The sequence below is a fragment of the Martes martes genome (assembly GCF_963455335.1).
Source record: "Martes martes genome assembly, chromosome: 13".
In the NCBI taxonomy this organism is placed as follows: Eukaryota; Metazoa; Chordata; class Mammalia; order Carnivora; family Mustelidae; genus Martes; species Martes martes.
The window spans coordinates 4,682,997-4,707,749 of record NC_137901.1 but is presented as its reverse complement, the minus strand read 5'-3'; the positions used below and the strand labels follow the sequence as shown (position 1 = coordinate 4,707,749).

The following is a 24,753-nucleotide window of genomic DNA, read 5'->3' as shown; positions in this document are numbered from 1 at the left end:
GCGCCGGCGCGGGTATGTAGGGGCGGGGCGAAGGGAAACGCCTCCTCTCCTTCGGCCCCAGGAGGTGTTCTAGAAACTTCGGGAGCCGTGCTTCTTCGCACGTCCCACGGCCTGATGCTGAGGACGCCGCGCGGCAAGCGGGCCTCTTTGTTTGGGCCACTGGCGTTGGGCACTGCGACGGCCTCGCCCCTCCCCACGTGCTGGCTCTGGGGAAGTTTGTGTTCCTTCCTGACCAGGTTCCTGGGGGCGAAACTGAAACGCAAAGGCTACATCATTGGCCCATGAGGAACAGCAAAGCCGCAATCAGACCGAGGATTTCCCAGTTTAAAGCCGTCCCAGAGGGTCACAAGAACACCCAGCTTGTAATCGTTAATTCGATTTTCGTCAGTTGCGGGATCACTCCGCCCCCACCCCGGGCGCCAAATACGTGCGGCGCAAGCGTAGGGAACCTGGAAGGTGGCGGAGGGGCCAAGCGCGTTCTGGCCGCCTTGCACTGTGGGAGTTGTAGTCCTGATGCCTTTCCCTCGGCGGTAGCTCTGTGGAGAGTGAAGGCCTGAAACTACTATTCCCAGGACTCCTCACGGCTTCCCAGGTTACTTTGCAGAGGCATGGCGGGTAGTGTGTGAATGTCAGCGCGGAAGGTAATTAAAGCACTTTAATTCGAGTAAAAAGAGCTCGGAAGGGAAGAGGAGGTGGACGAGCCTCTTTCGTGAGTTAACGTTTTTGCCGAACACGCCGTGCAGAATCACCGGTGTGAATGTGTGGCTCTGAGTACACCCCAGCTGCGTGTGTATAGGGTAGTGAAGTTTTGCTGGACGTAGTTGGCACCTTCCCAAAGCGCAGCACTTCCTGTGATCATGATTTGTACTTTCTTACGAGCTGCACAATGTGCGGAGAGGATGCGCAGGTCGTCGGGGAAACGGCTGTTCCCGCCACACGTAGTGCTTAACAAAGCTTGCTTGAAGACTGCGCCCAGCTTGAGCTGGGCTCTGCGAGAGCGGAAGAGAACGGTGCAACCGAAGTGTCTCCTTGGAGTCGCCCAGAAGACCCTCTGGACGCAGGGGCAGAGTGCCCAGAGGGTAGGGGACGACGGCAGCAAACAGGTGTCTGTGCACAGTCAGAGAGGCGAAACCGTCGTCTCCACGTCACAGAAAGGTAATGGAGTGATCAGTCTTTCGGCCAACGTGGCGGGAGCTGCCAGTGTCCTTTGACACAGGTTCGGTGCTAAGAATAGAAAAACAAGTCACACAAATGGGAAGGTAGGACCGTGCAACACGGTTCAGAATTTGAGAATATAGACCTGCGGTTTTCTTCACAGACTTAGATTTCAAAGTTGGTTTTTACATAACTTTGTTGAATTATGTCTAGAAACATTTTCTCAACTTCGGCTAGTTTTAGTGTGGAGCTGTGTAAAACTTAACCATTATTTAGAAGTTTATAATAAGTTAGTAGATTTCATAGATGTCATCTCATCTCCGTTGAGTTTCCTATTCACTCCATCAGAGGGACATTAAAACTCTATATATGAGGCACACTTTCCCAGTTTCATACAACTGAAAGTTAAAACCACATTTTCCTAATCTTAATTTCATAATAGCCATGTCAGTACTCTTTAGAACAACCAACCACTCACGAGTATTTCTTGAGTTTCCATTTTCTCTATGCTTGACGCTTGGACAGATGCTAATGGGTGTGCCAGGGAATTCCTGTACACAAATGGATGAGCACTTAATGATGAAAAAAGTAGATACAGAGTGCGAAACAGTGAAAACACAGTAACTGTGCTACAAGAGAGTACCAGGGAGCATAAGATAGATATGGAGTAATTGGGTGGAATGAATATGGATTATGAGGCATAATCCATAGGGATCAGCTCAGGCTGGTCAACTCAGCACTGCCCTTGAATGACTTCTGAGCCCAGATGTTGAGATAGACTCTTCATGCTACAGAATTAAAGATGTTCAAAACAACATTTACCCTGGGTGACATGGGCAGCAATAGAAAGAACATAGATAATAGAAAAGACAAAATGTAATTCTGTCAGGAAAAGTCAGAGTTTTCACAGATGAGCTAATGAATTTAATGTTTATTATTTCATTTCACAAATAATCTGTAAAAAAAATAAAATAAAAAGGAAGCAAACGGTTGAGACATCCGTGATTGTACCATGCAAAGATGACTTTGTGAATATTTTGCTCTATGTCATTTCGATACATATAGTTTTTCACAACATTAACCAAAACAAAACAAAACTGTATCCTGTCAATGGTTTTGTAATCGGCTGAACATGGAGAATACATAATCATTCGTCCATGGTAGCCTGAACAGGGTTGGGAGGGATGATTGAAAGTTCAGCACGAATGAACTGCCTGTATGCAGAGGGCAAAGGCACAAACTGTCAAACAGCATGTGTCAAGTCATCAGGTTCCAGCGACAGTCCTGCTTACACTGCAGATGGGTCCTGCTGCAGAGTCCTGTCCTCATCTGTACCCCCATTCAAAGGCGACAGCCTTCCTGATGACGCAGTGAACGAGCGGGAGCAGTGTTCCCAAATGTGGGATATGTTGCCCACAGAGTCCAGAGGGACCTACCACACATCGTGGTATGGGATACAGTAGTTTCTTTCATTTGGGGTGGGGTGTCTTAGCATGCCCCATGCAGTGTACCCCTGAGAGTTGTATTTATGTGGTTGGTGAGTCCTGGATCTGTGTTCTGGGCTCATCCTCCCCCCCCACCCCCCGCCCCACACACACACTTAGAGTGCATGTGTCCATCAAGCTTCCTGACACACATGCTCCTTGTTACTCTGGGCTCTGACTAATATGGCATGAATAGAAAGGACAGATGTGCTGTTTTGCAGAATGTCCACAGCAGCATTGTCCAAATAAAACTTAGCGCGGGGATGGAAATGTTCTGCCTGTATGTGGTCTCTGTATGGTAGCCACTAGCCACGTGCGGCTGTTCGGCACTTGAAGTGTTGCTGGTGTGATTGAGGAGCTGAGTGTTTATTTAATTTTAAGTTAACTTAATTGTAAAATTAAACTCAAATAGCCATGCGTGGTGTATGGTTACTGTATGGGACAGCCCAAATCCAGAAGGTCCGGGTCCCTTAAAACAAGGTGATAACAAGTAGGAGAGCTCACGAACTCTTAAGCGAGACCGTACACGTACGCTGTGGTCTGTGCCCCGTTCCTACACACACCATTGCTGCTTTTCCTTCTCAGTAGAGACGCCGTGTCTCTGCCGGCTCTTCGTGTTCTAAGTTCGTTCTGTTAGTGCTGTGTGTGCAGCCAGTGGGGGCGCGGCGGCGTGGGAACTGTCAGAGTCGAGGCCTGTTTCCAGCCCTTGGACCGCAGCTCACAAAGCAAACTACTTGATCTGGGAGCAGCAGAACGTGTCTGGCGCTGCCCAGTCTGTAGCGCGTTTTCCCACCCGGGGCCTGGGTCGCGTGTTCAGGTGTTTCTTCATCTTAGAAAGTAAAGAGTATTAAAATGATAATACCAAATAAAGTACGATTCCCTGGCCCAGAACTCTGCTGAGGTTCTTTTGAAAACTTTCTTCAGGTGGTTCTGAGTCACGGGGAGGCTTGGGAGCAGCCACCCTAGAGCACATGCAGACCCCGCCATGGGTCCCCGATGCACGTGCCCCCGCTAGGAACGCTGAAGCCGCGTGCGCTGCCCCCGTCGGGCCCACGTCTGACTCCGCCATGCTCTCTCTCCACAGTGAAAGAAGCCGGAAGAGACTTCACCTACTTGATGGTGGTGCTCTTTGGGATCAGTATCACAGGTTGATCACAGCAAGTACAATAACTACCCCTAAACCCTTTGTGACTTCACATTTGTCTCGTTCTTGCTTTGCTTGATCTTCTTTTTCTGTGATTTGCAGGTGGCTTGTTTTATGCAGTTTTCAAAGAACTTTTTTCTCCATGGAGTCCTAATAAGGTCTACGGGAAAGCCTTAGAAAAGTGCAGATCACACCCTGAGGTTAGTCTTCCAGGTGGAGTCGCACACACTCTGAAGTTCAGGAAAAATCCCGGGGCCAGGGTGGGGGCGGGGAGCAGAACACACATACTGGTTCTGAGACTAGTGGTGTTTGTATGGTAATAAAGTCATACGAGTCACACGGTTGGATTGTGATTATGGTATCAGCTCTCTGTTCTGTACTGGAAGTGCTTTAGGACCACCCAGAAGTCTGTGTAGCAGTGTTTTCATCCTGATATTACAGTCACTTGTCATAGATATTAAACCCTTAGACCTTGCCAGAGTATTAAACTCCTGTGGTAAGTTCCTGGGCCTGTAAAAAACCTGATTCATAACCTGTGATCACAGCAGTAATTACTGACACTCACTGAAGGCGCATCATGCACGAGGCCCCACACTCAGTGCCTTGTCGTTCTTGGCTCTCACGGAAGCCGCTGGTGTTAAATACTACGACTGTCCCATTGGCAGAAGGGGAGGCTGACGCCTCAGAGATGAACCAACTCGACCACGATTGCTGCGCTGTAAGCGGGACAGCCAGGACCCGAGCCCGAGTCTGTGTGACTCCAAAGCTTACGCTCTTCAGCGCAGGGGCCCAGAGCGTTCCCCGGGGGCAGGCTGGCAGCCGGAAAAGTTGCGCACGCGCTCTTAGGGGTTCTGCCAGGAGGAGGACTTTCCGTGCCGCTTTCCCTCACAGACAGAAAGCCAGCGCAGCCATGGTTGGCCAGAGTTCCCGCTCTCTGGCTGGAAAGTTCCGCAGGGACAAATGTGACTCATTGAAATCTTAGTCTGTATACCTCGGAGGAGAACCGCAGATAGCACCAAAAACTCTTGGCACCTTCGTACAGACCGAGGTGTGTGAGAAACAACTCGCATCACCCTGGGACGGGAGACGTATGAAGCCGCAGGTGCCTGACTGGTTTCCCCGGGGCCCTGCCCCCGCTCGCTCCACCCGTTCTCTAGTCCTGTCTGGGAGGAGCCCCCGGGCCGTAGGGCCCGGCCTCTTGCTCTTTCAGTCTGTTGATTTCTTATCGTCAGACTCTGGGCCGTCGGGGAACCAGGGAGGAGGAGGCAGGGAGACGCACCTCTGAGAAAGGGGGAACTGAGCAGGGAACACGGAAGGTTCCAGTTACGTTTTTGGAAAGGTCCCAAAGTATTTGCCCTTTAAATTCAAGAAGAGCTCCGTTTCCACGTCATTGTCAATTTTCCCGTTAGGAATCATGGTTTCATGCTTCTAGATCTGGCTTGTTGTCTGGTTTTGGAGGCTCCCCCGGCGTCTGAAGGTGGTGCGCTCCCGGGGAAGCGCTCCTGAGCCGGGGGCGTGAGGTGAGGGCGCAGCCACCAGTTCTGGAAAGCAAGAAGCCTTTGGGTTTTGTTCAGTTAGCAAAAACAGGCACTCGTGTGGGTTTTTCTTTGAAGTGAAGCGGTAAAGCAAACTTGGAGAGCTGGGGAAGCCTGCACTCGTTTTCTTTGACCGTCTTTAGTGACTCAGAGAATTGTCTTGTTCTTGCAGCTTTGAGCATTAGACCCCATGAGAATCATTTCACGAAAAATGTTCCGATGTGTGTTTAAACACTTGCCCACTTTGTCGTGCCTGGTTTCTGTGGGAAGTGAGAACACCTGTCGCGAAGCCGTGGGTCCCACCACAGTCTCACCGACTTCAGTGACATACTTGTCGGGGCAGTTTCTCCGTCGTTGGACTTGTCGTCTTGAGAGGGTCCCAGGCTTAATGATTTGTTTTCTTAAAAAATCACTTGGTTTCTCGGAAAGTATTTCCCTGGGAAGCCTGAAAGGCGGAGGCCTAACCGCGTCCCGCGCTGCGTCTGTCCCACAGGTCATCAGTGTCTTCGGCGAGCCCGTGAAGGGCTACGGGGAGGTGACACGCCGCGGGCGGAGGCAGCACGTCAGGTACTGCGCTTCGCGAGCGTTCTGGAAGCTTGGGGTCATTCCTAAAAGACGGGAATTGAAGCTGTGCTCTTTGGTTCTTGACAGTTTTATTGAATATGTAAAGGACGGGCTGAAACACATGCGGGTGAAGTTCTACATCCAGGGCTCTGAGCCTGGGAAGCAAGGAACCGTGCATCTGGAAGTGAAGGAGGTGTGCGGCCGAGGGCTCGGCGGGGGCGGGACGTAAGCCCTGGTGACAAAAGTCACAGCTGGAAATATGTTTGTTTTTCAGAACCCAGAAAGTGGCGAGTATGAATTTCGGTACATATTTGTTGAACTTGAGCCCTTCCCCAGAACTATCATCATCGAAGATAATCGATCCTGAGGCGGTTGCAGGGCCCCGGCAAGCACGGCTTGCGGGCGGATGGGGCGTGGGGCGGTCGCCCGGCTCTGCTCTCCCCCACGCCCCCCGCGTCTGCGGGATAAGACACGGCAGAGCGTGTAGCACAGAGAAGCGCACGGAAGTGGGTCGTCGTCGCATTTAGACACGCTGCCTGGAGATTCTCGTAGACGGCAAAATTCCGAAATAGAACGTAGTCTGTGCTGTCTCTGACTCGGTCATGGACAGTATTTCTGCTCTAGTTAATATCCTCTTTCAAGATAAGAAACCTTTGTTATTAAAAACTTTACACCGTGTAAATAAAAGAGTTGAGAGTACTCTATGCTTTTATGTGGTATAACTATAAAATCTGTGAAATAGAGTCAAAACTAACAAAAAGATGTCAGGAGCAGCTTGCGTCCATAGACTTCAGAATCTGACTTGAACACGTGAGAACATTGGAGGACTGTAGGAGGGTCATACGGCAAGGGCATCTGATAAGCAAACTCCACAACGCCTGTGGCAAGGCTGTGGTAACGATGGGTACCTCGTCCTTCCTCCTCAGTGAGTGGGGACTTTGCATGCAGTGGGAGGAGCCCACGCCTGCTGGTCAGGGGGTAAGGGGGGTCTGGGCCCTCAGGTGTGCATAAGACCTCGCTGTCCCGGCTAGTTAGGACGACAGGGAGAGGACAGATGCAAGCATCCGACCACAGGTGGCATCATGGTGTATCCCCACACCCTTTAGCATGGGCACCCCTCCCAACGGCCGGAGGAGCATGGAGACCACTGAGCCTGGTGCGAGTGATGTTAGAATGCCTTTCTGGGAGACGACAGCTCTACTTTACTGCAAGCATTTACGGGCGAGCTGGAGAAAAGTGACCCTAACAAGAGTGTAGTCACGTGACTGTGGAAAGCGCCTGTGCACCGGGAGAGATCTGGAAATGCCCTTCTCTGCGGGGCACGGGGCGCAGGGGGCTGGCACGTCACGTGACGGCAGGGTTGAGGCTTTTCTCCGGTAGCGATGGAGAACATCACAAACGCGGAGGAGTGGAAGCCCCCGGGTCTCTAGAAAGAATTGGTAGCTGCGGGAAGAACGAGAGCCGGGGAGGAGGCCAGCACAGAGGGTATTAGGACAGTTAGACGATGAAGCTGGAGAAGGTGCTACCTTGGAGACATGGTTGGGGCTAGGAGGACAGGATTCTGCAGCCAAGTGGGTGTAGAATAGCTCTCAGGTCAGACAGGAGTGACCACAGTAAGAATTCGGGAAGAGAGCAAAAATGGTAAGTTGTGCATCTGCATAAGGAGCAGCTGAGTCGGCCGGGTGGCTGGTCTAGAAGCAACAGGAGGGTCGGGTCTGGAGTTCAGAGCGCGTCTGGCCTAGAGAAGGAGCTCTGAGAGCCGCAGGGAGGACGCGGCTGGAGCTGACGGGGTGCGTGCGGAGGCTGGGTGGGGAGGGCACACCACCTGGCAATCCCCCATCCCCTATCATGGTTAACAGAAACGGAGGAAAGGATTCATGTGTTTCCACTTTGAATTTTGAACTTGTTTTGTCTTTTCTTTTTCTTGGGTAGTTAAAGATGAAAGAAATTTGGGGACATGCACAAAAATAGGGGACAAAGGAGGAGACACTGAAATGCAGGGAAGAAACGGGACAAGGCTAGAGCAGAGTCCCAGGGGACTGGATTCAGCCAGCTGGAGGGAAGTGGGGGTCTGTGCAGGTGATGAGTTTGGAGGCCTCCCCGGCTGTTAGCCTGAGAACGTCATCGGCTGAGAAAAGCTGAGTGGGCTTGGGACTTGGAGAGGGGGATGAGGTTTGGGATAGCCTCCGAAGGACAAGAGAGGAGATTGACCAGGGAGTAGTGGCCAGGGTGAGACCAGCCCCAGAATGTGTGTCAAATGGCAATCGGCACAGACATGCGACCCACAGTCACAGGGACAGAGGGACAGAGGGGACGAGTCAGCCGCTCCGGATGGCGTGAGGCTGTGGGACAGCAGGCTTGTTTCTCCTGCAGATTTTGGTGGGGGGGGGGGGGAGTCTTGCCTGCCCTGACAGGACAGTGCTCCTGGAGAAGGGGCAGTGAGCAGGGCACTGAGGCCTTCGTGCAGCCACAGCTCTGGACGCCGACACCACGTGGAAGCCGGTGACACGCCAGAAAGGATGGGCTTCTGCGGGGACATCCAGTACCCGGGTGGGAAGCCAGGATGCCTGTCACATCACAAGCCTCCCTTACACGCAGATTCATACCCTACAATTTACATTATCTGTGACATTCCTTGGAAGGACTTTGTAAGACGAGATTAGAAACCGTGAATGAAAAGATTGATCTGAAGATTCAGAACTTAACGAGAGGAGCACCGGCGTGGCTCAGTCGGTCGAGCATCCGACTCCTGATTTTGGCTCAGGTCCTGATCTCAGGGTCCCCAGATCAAGCCCCACATCATGTTCTGCACTTAGCAGAGTCTGCTTGTCCCTCTCCCTCTGTGCCTTCCCCAACTCGCACTGTATCTCTAAAATAAATAAATAAAATCTTAAAAAAATAAGAGCCTAATCAGGGGGAAAAAAAATGTAAGCCACTAATGAGAACACTCAACAGCGCATAAAGCGAAGAAAGTATTGCTTACAAAGAAGCCCCAGACGACCGGCGAACAAGCAGCAGCAACCCCGGTGCGAGAGTGGGCGCCGTCCCAGGATGGTTAGCAGTGCAGAGGGGACGTGGGAAGCTGATGAACTTCGGAGACTACCTTCAGCCTCCTTCAAATCAAGAACATCCCACGAGAGTCACGGGTGTCCAGCTACCAGATCAGTAAACATTCGGAAATCAGTGAAGAAGTAGAGGGAGTGGAGCCAGCCGTGCCTCATGAGCACAGGTCAGGACACCGTGCAAGGCGGGGACCCCCCTGTATTCAGACAGTGAGAAGGAAAAGGAGCCAGTGCAGCTGCATACACCAGCACACAGGACTCTCACGTTTTGAGCAAAACAAGGCAAGTTGGGAAATGATAACGTGCGTGTTGACATCATTTATATGAAGTCCAGAAACACTCAAAAGTCAAGAGACTACTGCTTGGAGACGCATCTCTGTGTGGAGAACCCCAGAAAGACACGCAAGGGAAGATCAGCCCACGTCTGGCAGACGGTGCCTCGGGCCAGGAGAGCCTGGCAGGGTTGCTCATGGACAGGAGCTCAGGCTGGGCACTGGGGGACGGGGCTCTTCATGCTTCTGTCGTGGGCAGTTCACCTGCCACCCCACATGGGCGAATTCACGCTGATGGCAACGAAGCTTAATTAAGTGCAGGGTCCCACACTGTCACAGACCCCAGAGCCCAGCCCTATGCTGGGTATTCCCTTTCTTACAGGAGACTCTGAAAACGGCCTAAGACATGGGGGCCTTGAAGCTTGGGCCCACCCACGCGTGCAGGTGATGAGTTTGATACATGCCAGTCAAACATTTCAGGCTGGAAACATGAGCCCCTTCCCCTGCCAGGCTCGGGGTCCAGGCCTGAGTAGTTCCTTCAGCCTCGACTTACCGGTTACTCTGCATCCTGGAGTCTCTCCAAATTCCGGGCACTAGCAGATACACGGAAGCCCGCTTTTCGGTTCTTCCCCGCTCTGAAACTTTTCTAGTTGTTTCTTTCACTGTTGTCCTCTCTGGATCCTTAATTGTATCTGATGTTACAAGTTTGGCTACATATCTGTTCTTCCTCCTTACTTTTATTTATTAGAGAGAGAGAGAGAGAGAGAGCGCGTGAGCACAGGGAAGCACAGTGGGAAAGGGGAGAAGCTCAAGCAGGTTCCACGGTGAGCAGGGAGCCTGAAACGGGGCTCAGTCCCGGGACCCAGACATCACGACCCGAGCCGAAATCAAGATTCAGATACTCAACTGACGGAGCTGCCCAGGCACCCCTTCCTCCTTAGTCTCTAATCCATTTCCTACCCCCATCCCCGCGGCCCCCCTGCCGTGGTAGGTGCTCCTAGCGGCTGTCGGCTGGGATGTCAGATCACCTCCTAAACCAGGGCCCACGCCCCTCGTTCCCGCCGTCCTCTAAACCCAGCTCTGCCAGCGCCCCCCCGACGCCCCCCGACGCCCCCCGACGCCCCGCGCGGCTCCTTTCCCCGGTGGCCGTGGTCTCTGTGCTCCGTCTGTTGGACCCGTCCGGCGCCAGCGCCCCCTCCACGGGCCCCTTTCTTCAGGCCCTGACTTTCAAGCTCCCCTGACTGGTGGTTTTAAGACGTGTGTTTGCCAGTAAATACTCCGGGCTACCCGCAGTCTTCACGGTGGGTGGTGGGCTCGCTCCGTTCTTGCCGCAGCAGTCGGGGAAGCCCCGCCTCTACCGGGGGAGCCGTCCCCTCCCCCGGGGCCGTTTCAGAGGCGGCTGCAGAATTCCCTGCAATTCCACACCAAAACTGCGGCCACAAGGCGTATTTTAGGGCAACGCCTTTACAGAGCAGAAAGGGCTCCCCCCGCCCCCAGCCTCAGGCCATAAGCTTGTGGAGGGGAAAGCGCCTCCGGCCGGCCTGCCCTGCCGCGGGCCTCACAGCCCCAGGGGCCGACGGGGGCCGCCCCGGACCTGCGGGGAGTCCCGGGAGCCAGAAGCGGGGGTCCCCGCTCGGGCATCGCTCTTCCCACACCTCCCGGGCCCACGTGTGCGGCGCCAGGCGGCGCGGCCGCGACCCTCGCGGGGCTTGGAACCCCCGGGAACTCCCGTCTGGGTTCACCTCCCAGGCCTCACCCCGTCCCCACGCGAGAGACGATAACGCCCGAAAACGGAGCCGAGGACAGGTTGAGGGAGACCTGCTGAGGTCTCCGTGTGCTCCGTGTGCTCCCCTTAGACCAGGCGGCACGGGGCCCCCCGTGTGCTAAACATCACGACGAAGCCCCAGAGCAGAGCGTGAGGCCCGGGGCCGGCGGGGCTCCCTCCCGGGGGGACCTCGGCGCCGCCTGTTCAGGGCTGACCCCAAGAACCCACGGCCTCAAGACCCCTAACGGAATCACGACGTTGTCCTAGAGGACGCTCCCAGGTTCCGGGGATTCGAACGTGGACGGATCTTTGGGACCCACCATTCGGGAGGCAAACAAAAGCGTCGGCCAGAGCCCTCTGCTTGGGTGACCTTGACACCGGGGATTCGAACCCCGCGCGTTCAAGCGTGACCCGTGCTTCCTTAGCGCTGCGGTTCGGCTTCCGCATCTCTCCGACGCAGACAGCGACACGACTGCTGCCGGTTTCCGTGCAGGGTCTCTTTTTTTTTTTTTTAGCATCTTAATTTTATTTTATTTTTTCAGTGTTCCAAGATGCATTGTTTAGGCACCACGCCCAGTGCCCCATGCGACCCGTGCCCTCCTTGGAAGGTGTTTCAGCCATTTCGCAGCTACCGACGTGTCTCTCGTCTTCCCTTCCGACCGCAGTCAGACAAGGCATCGCTGCCGTTTTCGGACCTCCGGTTCTTGGGCTATTTGGAAATAGGAGGTTCTCAAAAACTGTTTGTTAAATCCATCTGTGGAAGTATCTATATTTCGGGGGCACCTGGGTGGCTCAGTGGGTTAAGCATCGGCTTTCAGCTCAGGTTATGATCTGGGAGTCCCAGGATCAAGGCCTGGATCAGGCCCTGCTCAGTGGGGAGCCTGCTTCTCCCTCTGCCCCACCCCTGCTCATGCGCGCTCGCTCTCTCTCTCTCTCTGATAAAAGTCTCGGAAGGAAGGAACGAACAAAGGAACGAAGGAAGGTACGTGTTCTAAAGCAACACGTTATTCAGAAGGCGACTGAAAAGTTGCAAAATTCCTGGTAAGCCAATTCTAAGCAAGAGAAAACCGAAAAATCTGTGGGTGCAGCCCCCCAACACTCCTGCATCAATAAAACACAGTAACAACCACGATAACATCAACCTGATGCCTCTCGAAGGTCGATATACCTCCAGGAGCAGGGTTGGCAGAAAGAAAACACATCGCTCTTCAGGGTGTGTATCTACATAGGGCAGCAAAAAACGGTTGCGGAACAACCAGCTTGCGAGACATCTTCCTTCACAACACGACAGAACAAAATGCAGAAAAAAGAAAGAAAGAAAGAGAGAAAGAAAGAAATTTTTTGATCAAATAGTTACTAGAATCACAGCAAGTGGCTGCATTCATATCTACTGATTTGACCCGAGAGAGTTGCATTCTTTTAGGAAAGAATATTTTCATGGTAAAACATTTCTTGGTCTGCAGTGCAAATGCTGTGATTGTTTACTTGAAAAATCCTGCAGAAGCAGCTCAGAAAAATCATTTGTATTTGTCAGATGTGGTGAATATTCTACAAGTATCCATCGACTGTCCAGAGCGGCATCCTGACCCCACCTGCAGATCCCACCTGGGGACCCCACTTTTCACGGTGTAGCACTGATGCTGTGAGCCATCATTTATGTGTAGCTTGTAGGGAAGGTTCTCCCCACATTTCCCGGATACCCCGATGCCATTCTGAAGCACCGTGTCTCCTCTTCCACCAACATCCCATTTCCAGATCCCCCACCCAACCTAGAAAAATAGTAGTCAGCGCTTCTCTGGCTTATAATCATAGCATTAAGAGCTCTGAAAGATTATAAAGTGCCTCTCCTTCTCCTCCTCTTCCTGTCCTCTCTCTTTATTCCCAATCTGTGAGGAGCTTTTATCAAAAACAGTTAACAGAAATGCAAATAAATGAAACAATGTTTAACATGTATCAATTCCATTGATTACTTTGAGATCTGAGGGATTAAAAAGTAAAAGAAGTTGGAGCACCTGGGTGGCGCAGTTGGTTCAGCGTCCGACTCTTGGTTTCGGCTCAGGTCGTCGTCTCAGGGCTTGGGATCGAGCCCCTATCGGGCTCCACGCTCAGCTGGGAGTCTGCTTGAGAGTCTCTCCCTCTACCCTCCCTCCCACTTACGCACTCTCTCTTGCTCGAATAAATAAATAAAATCCTTTTTTAAAAAAAAATTTAAAAAGTAAATCTGAAAAGGTCAGATTCATCAAATAGAGAACCCAGACTTCATTCCTTGCCCTGGATATCCAGCCTGCGCTGGCTGCACACAGACGGTGACTTGGCAGGAGCTGCGGCATCGAGTCGCGGGAGGGGTGGCAGGATGAGGGAAGAGAAGGATCATAATGAGTTTTGTCAATAATGACGCTCTAGTCCCAAGAGGGGTCTCATTTATGAGAACTCTTCGTTCCTGTTCACTTACTGTCCCCGCCACACGAGAAGGCAGCAGCGGGAATGTTCATTTATTTAACCACAATTGTCAGTGTTGTTTTGGAGATAAGTAAACACTAGCAACAAGTAAATGCTGAGGAGGCATATGGCTTTCTGTCTGTAGAGGAGACTCGGAAGGAATATACTGATTTCTTGATGAACCAAACAGGACCCCTGGTCTTCGGCACAGATGATGAACATCAGCCGCTTTTCCTGGAAGTGGCAGGCTGCTATTCTGACGGGTCGCCAGTAAGTGCTGTTAATTTTCCTTAGCAACAGTTGAGATAAAAACGACAAATGTAATTAAGCTCAATGTCACAGTCATGGACAGGAATTTGTGTTTAGCCTACAGATGCATGAAATGGACATAAATACATAAAAATAATGTATGTCATTTCAGTAGTTTCAACTAATACACAGGTTGTGATGGGCTCATTATTTTTCATTTCAAAGCATTGTAAAAATGTTCATTTCTGTCCTTACCAAATGCAGTTGCCTCATTATTTGTGTTCTTAATACTGACTTGCTCTACTGCTAATTTATTTAATCGAGGAATGCCGGCGCATTTGCTAGGGACCTGTGCAGAAGTTTCTGGTTAACTGTGCCACCCCAAGGCTCCGGCTCTCCGGGCTCATGCTCGGGAATAGCAGTGGGGGCATCTGACCACGGGAGCGCGTGCAGAGCTTGGCTTGACCGCATCCGTCTTTGAAGTGTTCTTGATTTGGATCCTGTGGTCGCAACCCTGAGGGGGCTTCTCCGGTGCGTTGCGGGATTCCTCCTAGACAAAGCGCACCTGCAGACTTGCGTGTCACGAGAGAGTCGGGATTCCGGTGCGTTCGGAGCTCTGAAGAATCTGTAAACAGGAGCCAAACATCTCATTATCTGGGTGACTCGGGCCTCGAGGAAATAGGGGGATGCGATGGCTCTCGTTTAAAATCCATCGAGCCCCCAGGCCCTCGTTTTCTCCTCTGCCGTGTCCCCCGCTCTCCATCACTCCCCTGACTCCTCTCTCCTCTCATCTTCCACCTCCTCCCACTCCTTCACCTCCTCGCCTTCTCCCGATTCTCTCCTTAACAGACTATAATGAAGACATGTCTAGCCACAGACCCTCTTGACAAACATTTATGTTCCTTCTTGTTAATTTAAATCAGGCAAGATCAGTTTTGTGGGTCTCACTGGAACCAGAGAGGTGAGAATGTCTCTTTCCGGTTGCAGGACATACCGGATTAGAAACAAGCCAGGATCCTGAGCATCCCCTCGATCCGCTAATGCTAACACAGGACCCCATCTAATTCTCAGACCAGTTCCTTAATGTTTATTTCCTATTCACGTGAGTAGGACCAGGGACTCGGTCTACTTTTCCTAAGAGAAGCAACGCAGCTTTACCATCAAACATCTCAGGGGTGGGGCTGGGGAAGTCTTCACGTTGTTTCCATCGGCCGAGGCCTGGGGAAGAAATGAAGTGACAGGGGCTCTACGCCGTGGGTGAAGGGAAGCAGCTGCCGGAGGGGGCAGGAGCGCCTGCCTTCTGCGCGAGGAGCACTCAGCAAAGCCCAGCTCGTCTGCAGTCACTGCCTTGTCTCAGCTCTTCCAGGGGCCACTTCTCCACCCAGGCCCTCCCTCCTTCCTACCCTGTCCTGTTGCGGTCCTCGTCCTCCCGTGTTCTCTGCATATGGTGCTGGTTTTAGTCTCAGGACGTACTGTCCTTTCGTTCCTCCACTTTGTGTTGTCAAGGCTACTCTCCCAGGTACAACCCCCACCACCGCTGTCCTACGCAGCTCCCACCTACCCAGAAACCTGGTGCCCCACTTGCTTTCCCTCCAACCCCCCCACTCAGCCCAACAGCCTGGGGATGCAGCTTAGATAAAAGGTGGGAGGGCTGCTGATGGGGAAAAGTATTTGCTCCTTGGCTGAGGACACTGGATTTCCTTCTCCAAGTAAAGGGGAGCCATTGAAAGTGTTTAAGAAAGAGACTTGTGTTACGATGATTCTGGCAGCCAAGTGAAGACTGGATGAAAGAGGCAAGACATTGAAAGGGAGGAGACGCTTGCTCAGAGACTGTGTGACAGTCATGAGAGGTGATAGAAATGGGGATACTGAGGCAGAAACAGACCTGGGAGATACTAGGAAGTAGAATTTATGAGGACTGGAACATCCATAGCAGAGAGATTAGCCAAAGATGGTCTTACGGTGACATTTCTCAAAATTCACTCCATGGATTTTATTAGATTTTCTACTTTATTTTTAAAAAATAGTTGGTCAGATTTTGAAAAACGCTGAATGACATTTCAACTTTAAAACAAAGTTAAAAAGACGGGGCGCCTGGGTGGCTCAGTGGGTTAAGCCTCTGCCTTCGGCTCAGGTCATGATCTCAGGGTCCTGGGATCGAGCCCCACATCGGGCTCTCTGCTCGGCAGGGAGCCTGCTTCCCCCCTCTCTCTGCCTGCCTCTCTGCCTACTTGTGATTTCTCTCTCTCTCAAATAAATAAAATCTTTAAAAAAAAAGTTAAAAAGACTTTTAACTGAAGGACTTCTAAGGGCGTTTATGTGGCCATTTACAATGGTCAGCACCTAAGGGAAAGTTTGAATGAAGACTGACACATTTATTCAAGGATAGAACCTCCCCCAACAGATGCACACACACCAGCCCACAAGAACACACAGAATACATACATGTTTATGCCTCAAGGAAGAGTCACAAGGAACACAGTCTGGAAAGCTCTACCTTGAAATGTCTAACCTTACATTTGAGGAGGTGGATGGTGTCAAAGTGGATATAAATGTTGTAACACAAGGGATAAAAAGTTTGGGGAATAAAACTACACATTCAGCTTTGGAATCTGCTGGAATCTTTGGAATGCTGCTGATACACAGATGTCCAGCATGCAGCCACAAATTCAGACCTCAGAAGACAGGTCGGGGATGGAGACACAGCTCTGGGACTCGTCCGCATAGAGACGATTCTTTAAAGATGGAAAACTAGAGACCCAGAAGGAGAGGAGAGGCTGAGCAGGGGAAGGAATAAAAATACTTGAAGACACAGTAGCCAAAACCAATTCCGACTTTCGTGAAAAGCAACAGTCTGTAAATCCAAGCGGCTCAGTGAGAGAGGGACCAAGGGACCTACGCATGGGGGCCACCTGGGTGGCTCAGGGGGTTGAGCGGGGGCTCTTGATTTCAGCTCAGGTCATGACCTCGGGTCACGGGATGGGGCCCCGACTTGGGGTCCGTACTCAGGACAGAGTCTGCTTGAGGGTCCCCATCTCCCTCTCCCTCCCACTCTCTCTCTCTCTAAAGATAAATAAAATCTTAAAAACAAAACAAAAATGACACGCGGGTCTGTCAGGCTTAAAACGATGGAAACAAGTAATGAGAACTGTTTAAAACAGGCAGGGAAAAGAAGACACTTTACAGGAGGGGAACAAACACAATTCATCGCACTGTGAGAGATCTTAGCACTGCCGGCTTCTGTGGCTGGGAGGACCCACCGGAGGGGGGTTCAGAACATTCTGAGGTAATGATTGCACAGATATATGCAAGGATAAGACTCAAGAATTCTTACCAACGGCGCATTCTGTCTGTAAATGATACCTCAGTTTAAAGGGGTAGCAGAGGGAGAGAGGGCAGGAAAGAGCAGGTAAGCAGAGTGGCCTGAGCCGGGAGGACCCAGGACTGGGCTGTTTCCCAGGTCGGCTGCTGCGGGGGGCTGGGGTCAAAGTTCCAGCAGGAACCCGCCGCTCTACCTCAAGGACACACACACCTGTACCGGCCCGGGCAGCAGGCCACGCGGATCAGCGTCTGCGGTAAGGCCGGGGCATCCCTGATTTCAGGCGCTCTGGGGATTCCGGGGTAAAACGGGTGTCAAAACCCTCTGAGCCAGACCAATCACCCCAACACCATTTCTCAAAATCATCAGATCATCCGAATAGTTTCAGAGCTTTCCTAAATGGGATGGCTTTGAGGGGGCCTGGGTGCAGCCGTAGGGTCTCCGGCGGCTGCTGTCACAAATGACCACAACCTGGCTTGCGGCTACGGAAATGCAGCCCAGCAATGTGAGACCCAGGCCAGGCCAGGGCCACAGCACCCCCCACAGACCCCAGAGGGGAACCCCTACCTCGTCTCCTTCTGCTGCTGGCGGTGGCCCGCATCCATGATTTCCAGTTGCATTCCCTCCAGTCTCTGCCTCCCCGGTCACGTGGTGTCCTCTCTGTGTGTCTGCCCCCTTCTCCTCTCTTAGACGGACACCGGCTCGGGATTCAGAGCCATCTGCGTCATCCAGGAGAGGCCCGTCTCAAGATCCTTAATTGTACCTGCAGAAGAGTCTTCCCAAATAAAGGCACAATCACATGGTCCAGATATTAGAACACAGACATCTTTTTTGAAGGGCCACCATTTAAGCCACTACGGCGGGGCCCAAGAATCTGTCATTTTTAATGGATTCTCTCCATAATATGTTTGAATTAGAAACAACAGGCCAAGGGCGCATCCGCCCCCGGCTCTCACTGCCTTAGCAAGCTCTTTGTTCTCTGGGTTTTGAGGTTGGTTTTGTCTCTCTAATGGGCTGCCTCCTTACTGGGGACAAGGGCTTTGGCCCGGACTGCACAGACACCCCATCGCAGGCCGCACATCTCCGAGAGAGGCGGCCCCGGGTCGCAGCTCCGCAGCTCCTTCTCCAGGACCCCGCCCTGCGGGTCCTGCCCCCTCCACGGCCTCGCTGCTCGGGGGTCCGCTCCCGTCCGCTCACACCGCATCTGTGCTAATTAAATAAAACCCCGCGTGCAGGGGACTCGGTTTCGGGACGTTTCCCTGCAGCAGAGGTGAATTATTGCACTATACCTGGTGCGAGCAAAACACGTTGCCATGAACGCAGCTGCCCTGGGGCTCCCGGGGCGCCGGGAGGGAAATAGCGTGCTGGGGGCGAGGCGCCGGAACCCCTCTCCGGCCGCTGAGCCTCCCTGTGCTCCAGGCGCTGGAAAACCCCCTCGGAGCCAAGTGTCCCAAAGAGACAGTGTACACCGAACTGTGTAACTCACAGGTTACCCCAAAAAGTCGACTTGAATAGAGCGGCCTCTTTTCCGACCTGAACACCTGGTACCGCTCCGCAATCACTGCGCTGTACGAGGTTGGGGCCCTCGGAGGGAGCCTCGGTCGGAAACATCCAAAGGGATTTAACAGCAGATGACGGCCGGTGTCCCCCATCTGCTCACAGCTACAACCAGGGCGCAATTTTCAGTTCAAAAAAAAAAAAAAAAAAAACAATTGGGGCCTTTGTCCACCTTAAGGCCTTTTACAGATGTTCCCATGAAGACCTTGTGACATGATTGCGGGAGAGAAATCCCACGTGTGATTTTCCTGCTTTCCTGCCATGGACTTTAGAAACACCCCAGACTCTTTATGGAAATTGCGACATTATGAAGTTGTATTCAGAGAAACCAACAGCACGTTACAATTCAAGGGAGACCAGTCTTGGATTTGAGCATATTTGCAGAATGAGAAGGAAGATTGACTAGTTTAATGTGCATAAAGGCTTTAGCTTAATTAGATTCTGTCTTTTGGTCAAAATAATTTACATAGCAGAAAGGAAATAAGCCCTTAGCTCTGAAGCGTTTTTAATATGCCTTTCAAAGTCCTTGTTGGAGATTATAATGAGCACGATTTGGAGAAGTACTAAAGCTGTTTAGTATGTCCGCTTTAAAGCCTTGTCATAGGGTTCAAGTACATCTCAAAACTTACCGCCTGAATGGGAGGAATGATTTTTTTTCTGCTATGAAACCCGTCCTCACACATAGCACTCGGCATGTAACATTTCTTCTTGCCATCATTCTCTTCTCTCATGACTCTCACGCTTGATTGTGATTTTAAGTCCTGTTTTCCCACCCTGGGATTGCCTGCACGAGTGAGAGGACAGGAGGTCCCATCCAGGAGCACGAGGAGTAGGGGACAGGGTCCCGATCTCACACTCCCACTCAAGGTGCAGGACGAGGTCAGGACAATGAATTAAGGCCCACCCACGTGACCACCTCATTTTAACGTCATTACCTTTCCAAGGACCCTCTCTTCAAATAAGGTCACCTTCTGAGGTTCTGGGGGTGGCGACTTCAATACGTGAGTTCTGAGGGGACACAATTCAGCCCATAAAAGTAGGAGAGTGTACATAAAGAATTTGGAAATAAGGTGACATCTGGACAGCAGCTTATTCTTAGAAAGTGTTAAAAAAAAAAAAAAAAAGAAGAGTTCTCTGCAACTGCTCTTCCTTGCAACTTTTCTGTAAGTTGGAGACTCTTTCAAAATATAGTAAAGAAGAAGAGTCACGGGGGCATTGAAAGTTCTGTTAAGAGGTGGCAATGCTACGAGAATGGCTTGAGGCCGCAGCACCTTGCAGTCTCAGCTCTGCATTTAGTCAAGCTTCTTCCTATCCTTTTCCAAGACAAGTGTTTGAGGAAGCAGACCGTCCTTCGGATAACCCACTATCAAATGTTGGCATGAATTCTTAATATTCTGGAGGAAAATGATCCTGAAAAGTATAAAATATTTACAGCCTGCCGTCTGCTCTCCTCACTTGAGGAACACGCTCATTTGTACACAAATGCACTTCGGCTTCCGGCTTCCGGGAGCCGACGGTGCCGAGTGATAAAGACTGAAACTTCAGAAGGCAGAAGTGGGAGCGCGAAACCCAGCAGAGGGAGACAGTCCCCGCGGGGAGCGGGCGTCTCTATGCTCTTGAGATAAAGAACCGGAACTGGCGTTCCTGTTGAAGTCCACCAGTTACTCCTCTAAATTTTAGATAAATCTCCCGTCTGTGCCCCAAAGATGTGTTGCTGCACTGGGCACGCTGATATCATCGTTCCACAGGGCCACCGAGCAGGGATGCGTGCGGAGACGTCGTGAAGCCCTCGCTGGCAGGCAGGACAGGGAGGAAGACTAGTCCGTCTAAAATATCACCACCGGCTCCGCTCACCGCGGTCCTGCTGGGGGTTGCCGGCAGCCGTCCCACTGAAACCTGCCCCTTCCTTTCTTCAGGTCCCTGTGACCCAATCACAGTATCGCAGTCCTCACTGAAACGTGCTGTCAAGGCATCCCAGCATCCGTAGTGAGCTGTGTTTGGGACTTCTCTGATGCACTCACCGAGGCCATGCTCCAAAACAAGAAAACGCCCGTGTGTGACAAATACACACGGACCTGCAGGAAAGACCACACACATTCATGCAGACACACACAAACATTCCCCCGCTTTTCAAGACCACTAGAAACCAAGCCTACCCTGTTACATTCACAGGAGTTTCGGGTGCATTTCATGTTGACTTTTCCTTTCTGAGCATCATTATAAATTCACAAGACTTCAAATTGTATGTGACTGAAATTTAAGGCTGTCATTTTCTTTTCAATGTTCGTATTGTTGTAGTTAGGTTAGCAAAAAGCCCTTTGTGCTACTTTTGTCTTGATTCCACCGAGACCCCATACATGAGAGCATATTTCCAGGAACACTGGTTGTGGGGGAATAATATTAAATAATATTAGAGGTTATAATCTGGGCAGTGGGTGTGTACATGACATTGGGTGAGCGGAAATGATGGTCCTACTGTCTTTACTGGGCCACTTTTTATGATGAAGCTGGAGAAAATATTTCTCTCAAGTTGTAATTTTATTTGATTTATAGGGAGATAGGGGAAAAGGGAGAGAGAATCTCAAGCAGACTCCATACCAAGCACGAAGCCCAACGTGGGGCTTGATCTCATGACCCTGAGGTTATGACCCAAGCCAAAACCAAGAGTTAGACCCTTCTCTGACTGAGCCACCCCGGTGCCCCTCAGGTCATAATTTTAAATTAAATTATTTTAAATTTCATCCAATTTTAATCAATTAAAGTTGAAATTAAATTAGTTTAGTTTAATTAAACATTTTAAATTTAAAAATTTTTGGTTTCTATTTTATTTCTTCAAAGACCATCTATTCTAATTTTTAAAACTCTCTCCAGAACTATATTCAAAAAAACCTCCCTCCCTTTAATAAGCCCCATACTGCTCATGAACCCCCGTTCTGTAGTCAGTGTGTCGACAGTTCCATTCAGGAAGCCCGTTGTATTTGTGTTTGTGGAATTAAAATCTGAAACCACATACGGAACACAGACCATAGCACTTACAGCACAAGCCAGTGTGCAGGGAGCTTTTTGTAGAATTGGCCCTTTCCAATTTCCATAGTCCCTTCGCCACAGGAGGCTTAAGGATAATCCCTCTACAGCTGCCATTTTGAAAACACCTTGAACCACCCCCCCAACTCCATGAGACCGACCCATAAGGTATTATCTGTTTCACAGACATGTATAGAGCAAAACCAATGTAGCTGGTCTTACCGCTCATATGTTTTAATGAAAAGAAATGGCTTTAGTGTTTACAAGTCCTTGGTAAAAATAATGTGTTGTATTTCACAAGGAGTATTTTAGAAGATCTTTTTCAGCTTGCCTCATTACACTTTAACACATACCCGTAAATAAATGAGAACTTGATTCTTAGAAGAAGAGGAAATCGCTCTTCTCAAGGTGTGACAGCTGGCGGACTTGAAAGGGACGATTTGCTTTATGTTATTGACTTCTTTTATTGGCTGTTCTTCTCTGAAGAAATACAAGTTGCCAATTAGGGAGAGGTGATGTGCAACACGGAAGGACTCTTCTGTTTACCAAACATCTCAGCTTAGCTCCTTTTAAAAAGCAAGACCCTAGACTACACTTAGAGATTATTTCTATACCATGGGATATTATTAATAACCAGATAGAGGTGTAACACTAATTTTCAAAGGCCTAAGAGCCCAAGAAGGTGGAAAATGCAGGTCTGACCCCTCCCATTAGCTACGTCATCCCAGATGGAGCTCGTGCTTCTGCTAAGTGCCTCAGAACATTCTAGAAGGGTCTGGAGCACTGTTGCATAGGGGACGTTTCAGGCCCGTGAGAACAGGGTAACGTGGGAAAGGTAAAAATGTGTGCCTTCCTATGTGACACATTAAATGTAGGCAATTTGGAAGTTTTGAGGTGTGTGTGGAGCCCTGAGGGCCTCTTTGAAAGGTTTCAAGGCCTGTGGGCTCCCCGAGGCTTGGGGAGGGAAGCTGAAATGGAAGGCGCAGGAACAGTTTAGGGGAAACTCGAGTGACCCACGGACCGGGACAGTTTCCACAGCAGATTGATTTCTAGGTAATGGTAGCAAAACAAAACAAAACAAAACAAATCCCCTAATTTTGGCCAGGAACCCAATCAGGTCTGTTTGACTTTACAGTAATTACTGGCATCCATCTGGATGCTTGGGTGGCTCAGGTGGTTAAGCAGCTGCCTTCAGCTCAGATCGTGATCCCGGGGTCCTGGGATCGAGCCCCGCGTCGGGCTCCCTGCTGAGCTCCCTGCTTCTCCAGCTCCCTCTGCCTGCTGCTCCCCCTTCGTCTGCTGTGTTCTCTCTCTGATAAATGGATAGATTGACACATAGGTAAAATCTTTTTAAAAATAAAATAACTGGCATCTATCAAACACTTCATATATGCCAGGCGTAGGCTAACTTTCTTCTTTTAGACTATCTCATTCTCTTAGACTACATCAAAAATAAGTGATGTAGGTGCCATTATCATCCTCTATTTGCAGTCAAGAAAACCGAGGCACAGAGTGAAGAAGGACCTTGCATAAAGTCCCAGGACAGCCATTGTAGGATCTCCGAAAGCCTTGCAGCTCCGACAGCCGGCGTAGTGACAAGGCCCGTGCTGAGAGCTCAGATCTCCTGCGCACGTCTTCGCTGGATGTGTGTCTCATCGCTCCTTCCACTGTTAGACAGAGAAGTGTTAAAATCTCAGATTATATTATGGACTTGCCTACTTCTTCTGTGAACTCTGTCAATTCTCCCTTCACGGACTTTGAAGCTCTGTCGCTGAGCATCTAGATTTTTGACTCGTGTGTCTTCCTGTCAAGCTGACCCTTTTATCACTATGAGGTACCCTTATTTTTATTTCTAGGAATGCATTTTTCTTAGAAATTTACTTTTTCTTGTTTAAATGTTTTATTTATTTATTTATTTATTTGTTAGGGAGAGAGAAGGAGAGGCCATAAGCAGGGGGAGCGGCAGGCAGAGGGAGAGGGAGAAGCAGGCTCCCTGATGAGCAGGGAGCCCCACACGGGACTCGATCCCAGGACCCCGGGATCATGACCTGAGCCAAAGGATGCCGCTTCGCTGACCAAGCCACCCAGGCTTCCCTGAAATTTATTTTTTCATATTAATACATCCACTCCGACCTTTTTTGTCTTATCTGTTTTTCATTCCTATATTTCTTCTTTTCTGCCTCTGGGATTATTTTTTTTTTTTTTAAAGGATTCTCTCAAGGCTATCAGAGGTATATGACAAAACAGATACACCAGTTCTCTGCAAGAGAGAATCACAACTGACACACTTCAAGAAAGAAAATCTGATTGTACACATCAAAATCCTTAATAAGATACCTGTTCTTCAGCCTAGCTATTCTACCTCTATACATTTATGTTTGAAAATATGTATTTTGTAGATTTAGACTAGCCCCCACACTGATTTTTCTGCTCCCAGAGTTGAAAACACCTGCAGTTCTTATAGTCATACTCCTACGGAACCCTACCATGCGGTACATAATGACAACCTCCGACAGCCCTCACCGGCTCTGCTCGCCCCCTCTCGCCTCGCCCCCCCCCCCCCACTGCTTTCCCTCTGCAACTCACCTTAATGTCTCATTGGCAAAATCTTACAGCCTACCTTTAAATTAATTTTGACTCTTAGAATTTTGAAACTTAAGAAAAAATTTAGAATAAGTGACACATTCTTCACTTTGAAACGATTTCATTAGGAAACTCTTCAGGCTTTCGAGACAATGTCTTGAAGACAGGGATGTGCCCATCACCCAGGACGAGCGATAAAATGACTCCTCAGCTCCGTCGCACCTTGACCTACTCCATTCGGTTTTCTTTCCTCGTCATTCCCAGAACTGCTCTTGGGAAGGTCACCAACACCGTCCCCGGGCCCAATCCAGTCATCCCCTGTTCGCTTGCGTTATGGCTGATCAACAGCAGCCATAATGGCCAGGGACAACTTCTCTCGTCCTCCACGATGCTGCTCTCACGGGCTGGGCTTTCCTTCAACCTCTCTGCTCTCCGTCTTCATCCCTCTGCTGGTTTATTCTCTTCTCTTCAACCGTTACAGGTGGAAAATCTCGCGCCTTGGCCCCCAGCCCTCCTCGCTTCCTGCTCTGCACACTCTCTCCGTAGCTGATTGCCTCTGGTCCCATGACTTTTAATAACGTTGATAAATGAATCATGTTTA

At 50.4% G+C, this 24,753-nt stretch overlaps 1 protein-coding gene across 1 annotated transcript; it reads left to right on the top strand.

Annotated features, from left to right (window-relative positions):
• Window positions 1–48: 48 nt before the first annotated feature.
• TIMM21 (translocase of inner mitochondrial membrane 21) lies at window positions 49–6,628 on the top strand. The gene is made up of 6 exons (XM_080821439.1): window positions 49–1,155; window positions 3,724–3,786; window positions 3,886–3,983; window positions 5,812–5,885; window positions 5,970–6,075; window positions 6,157–6,628. The coding sequence occupies exons 1-6, from the start codon at window positions 858–860 to the stop codon at window positions 6,247–6,249; spliced, it is 732 nt and encodes a 243-aa protein (XP_080677565.1). The 5' UTR covers window positions 49–857; the 3' UTR covers window positions 6,250–6,628.
• Window positions 6,629–24,753: the final 18,125 nt, after the last annotated feature.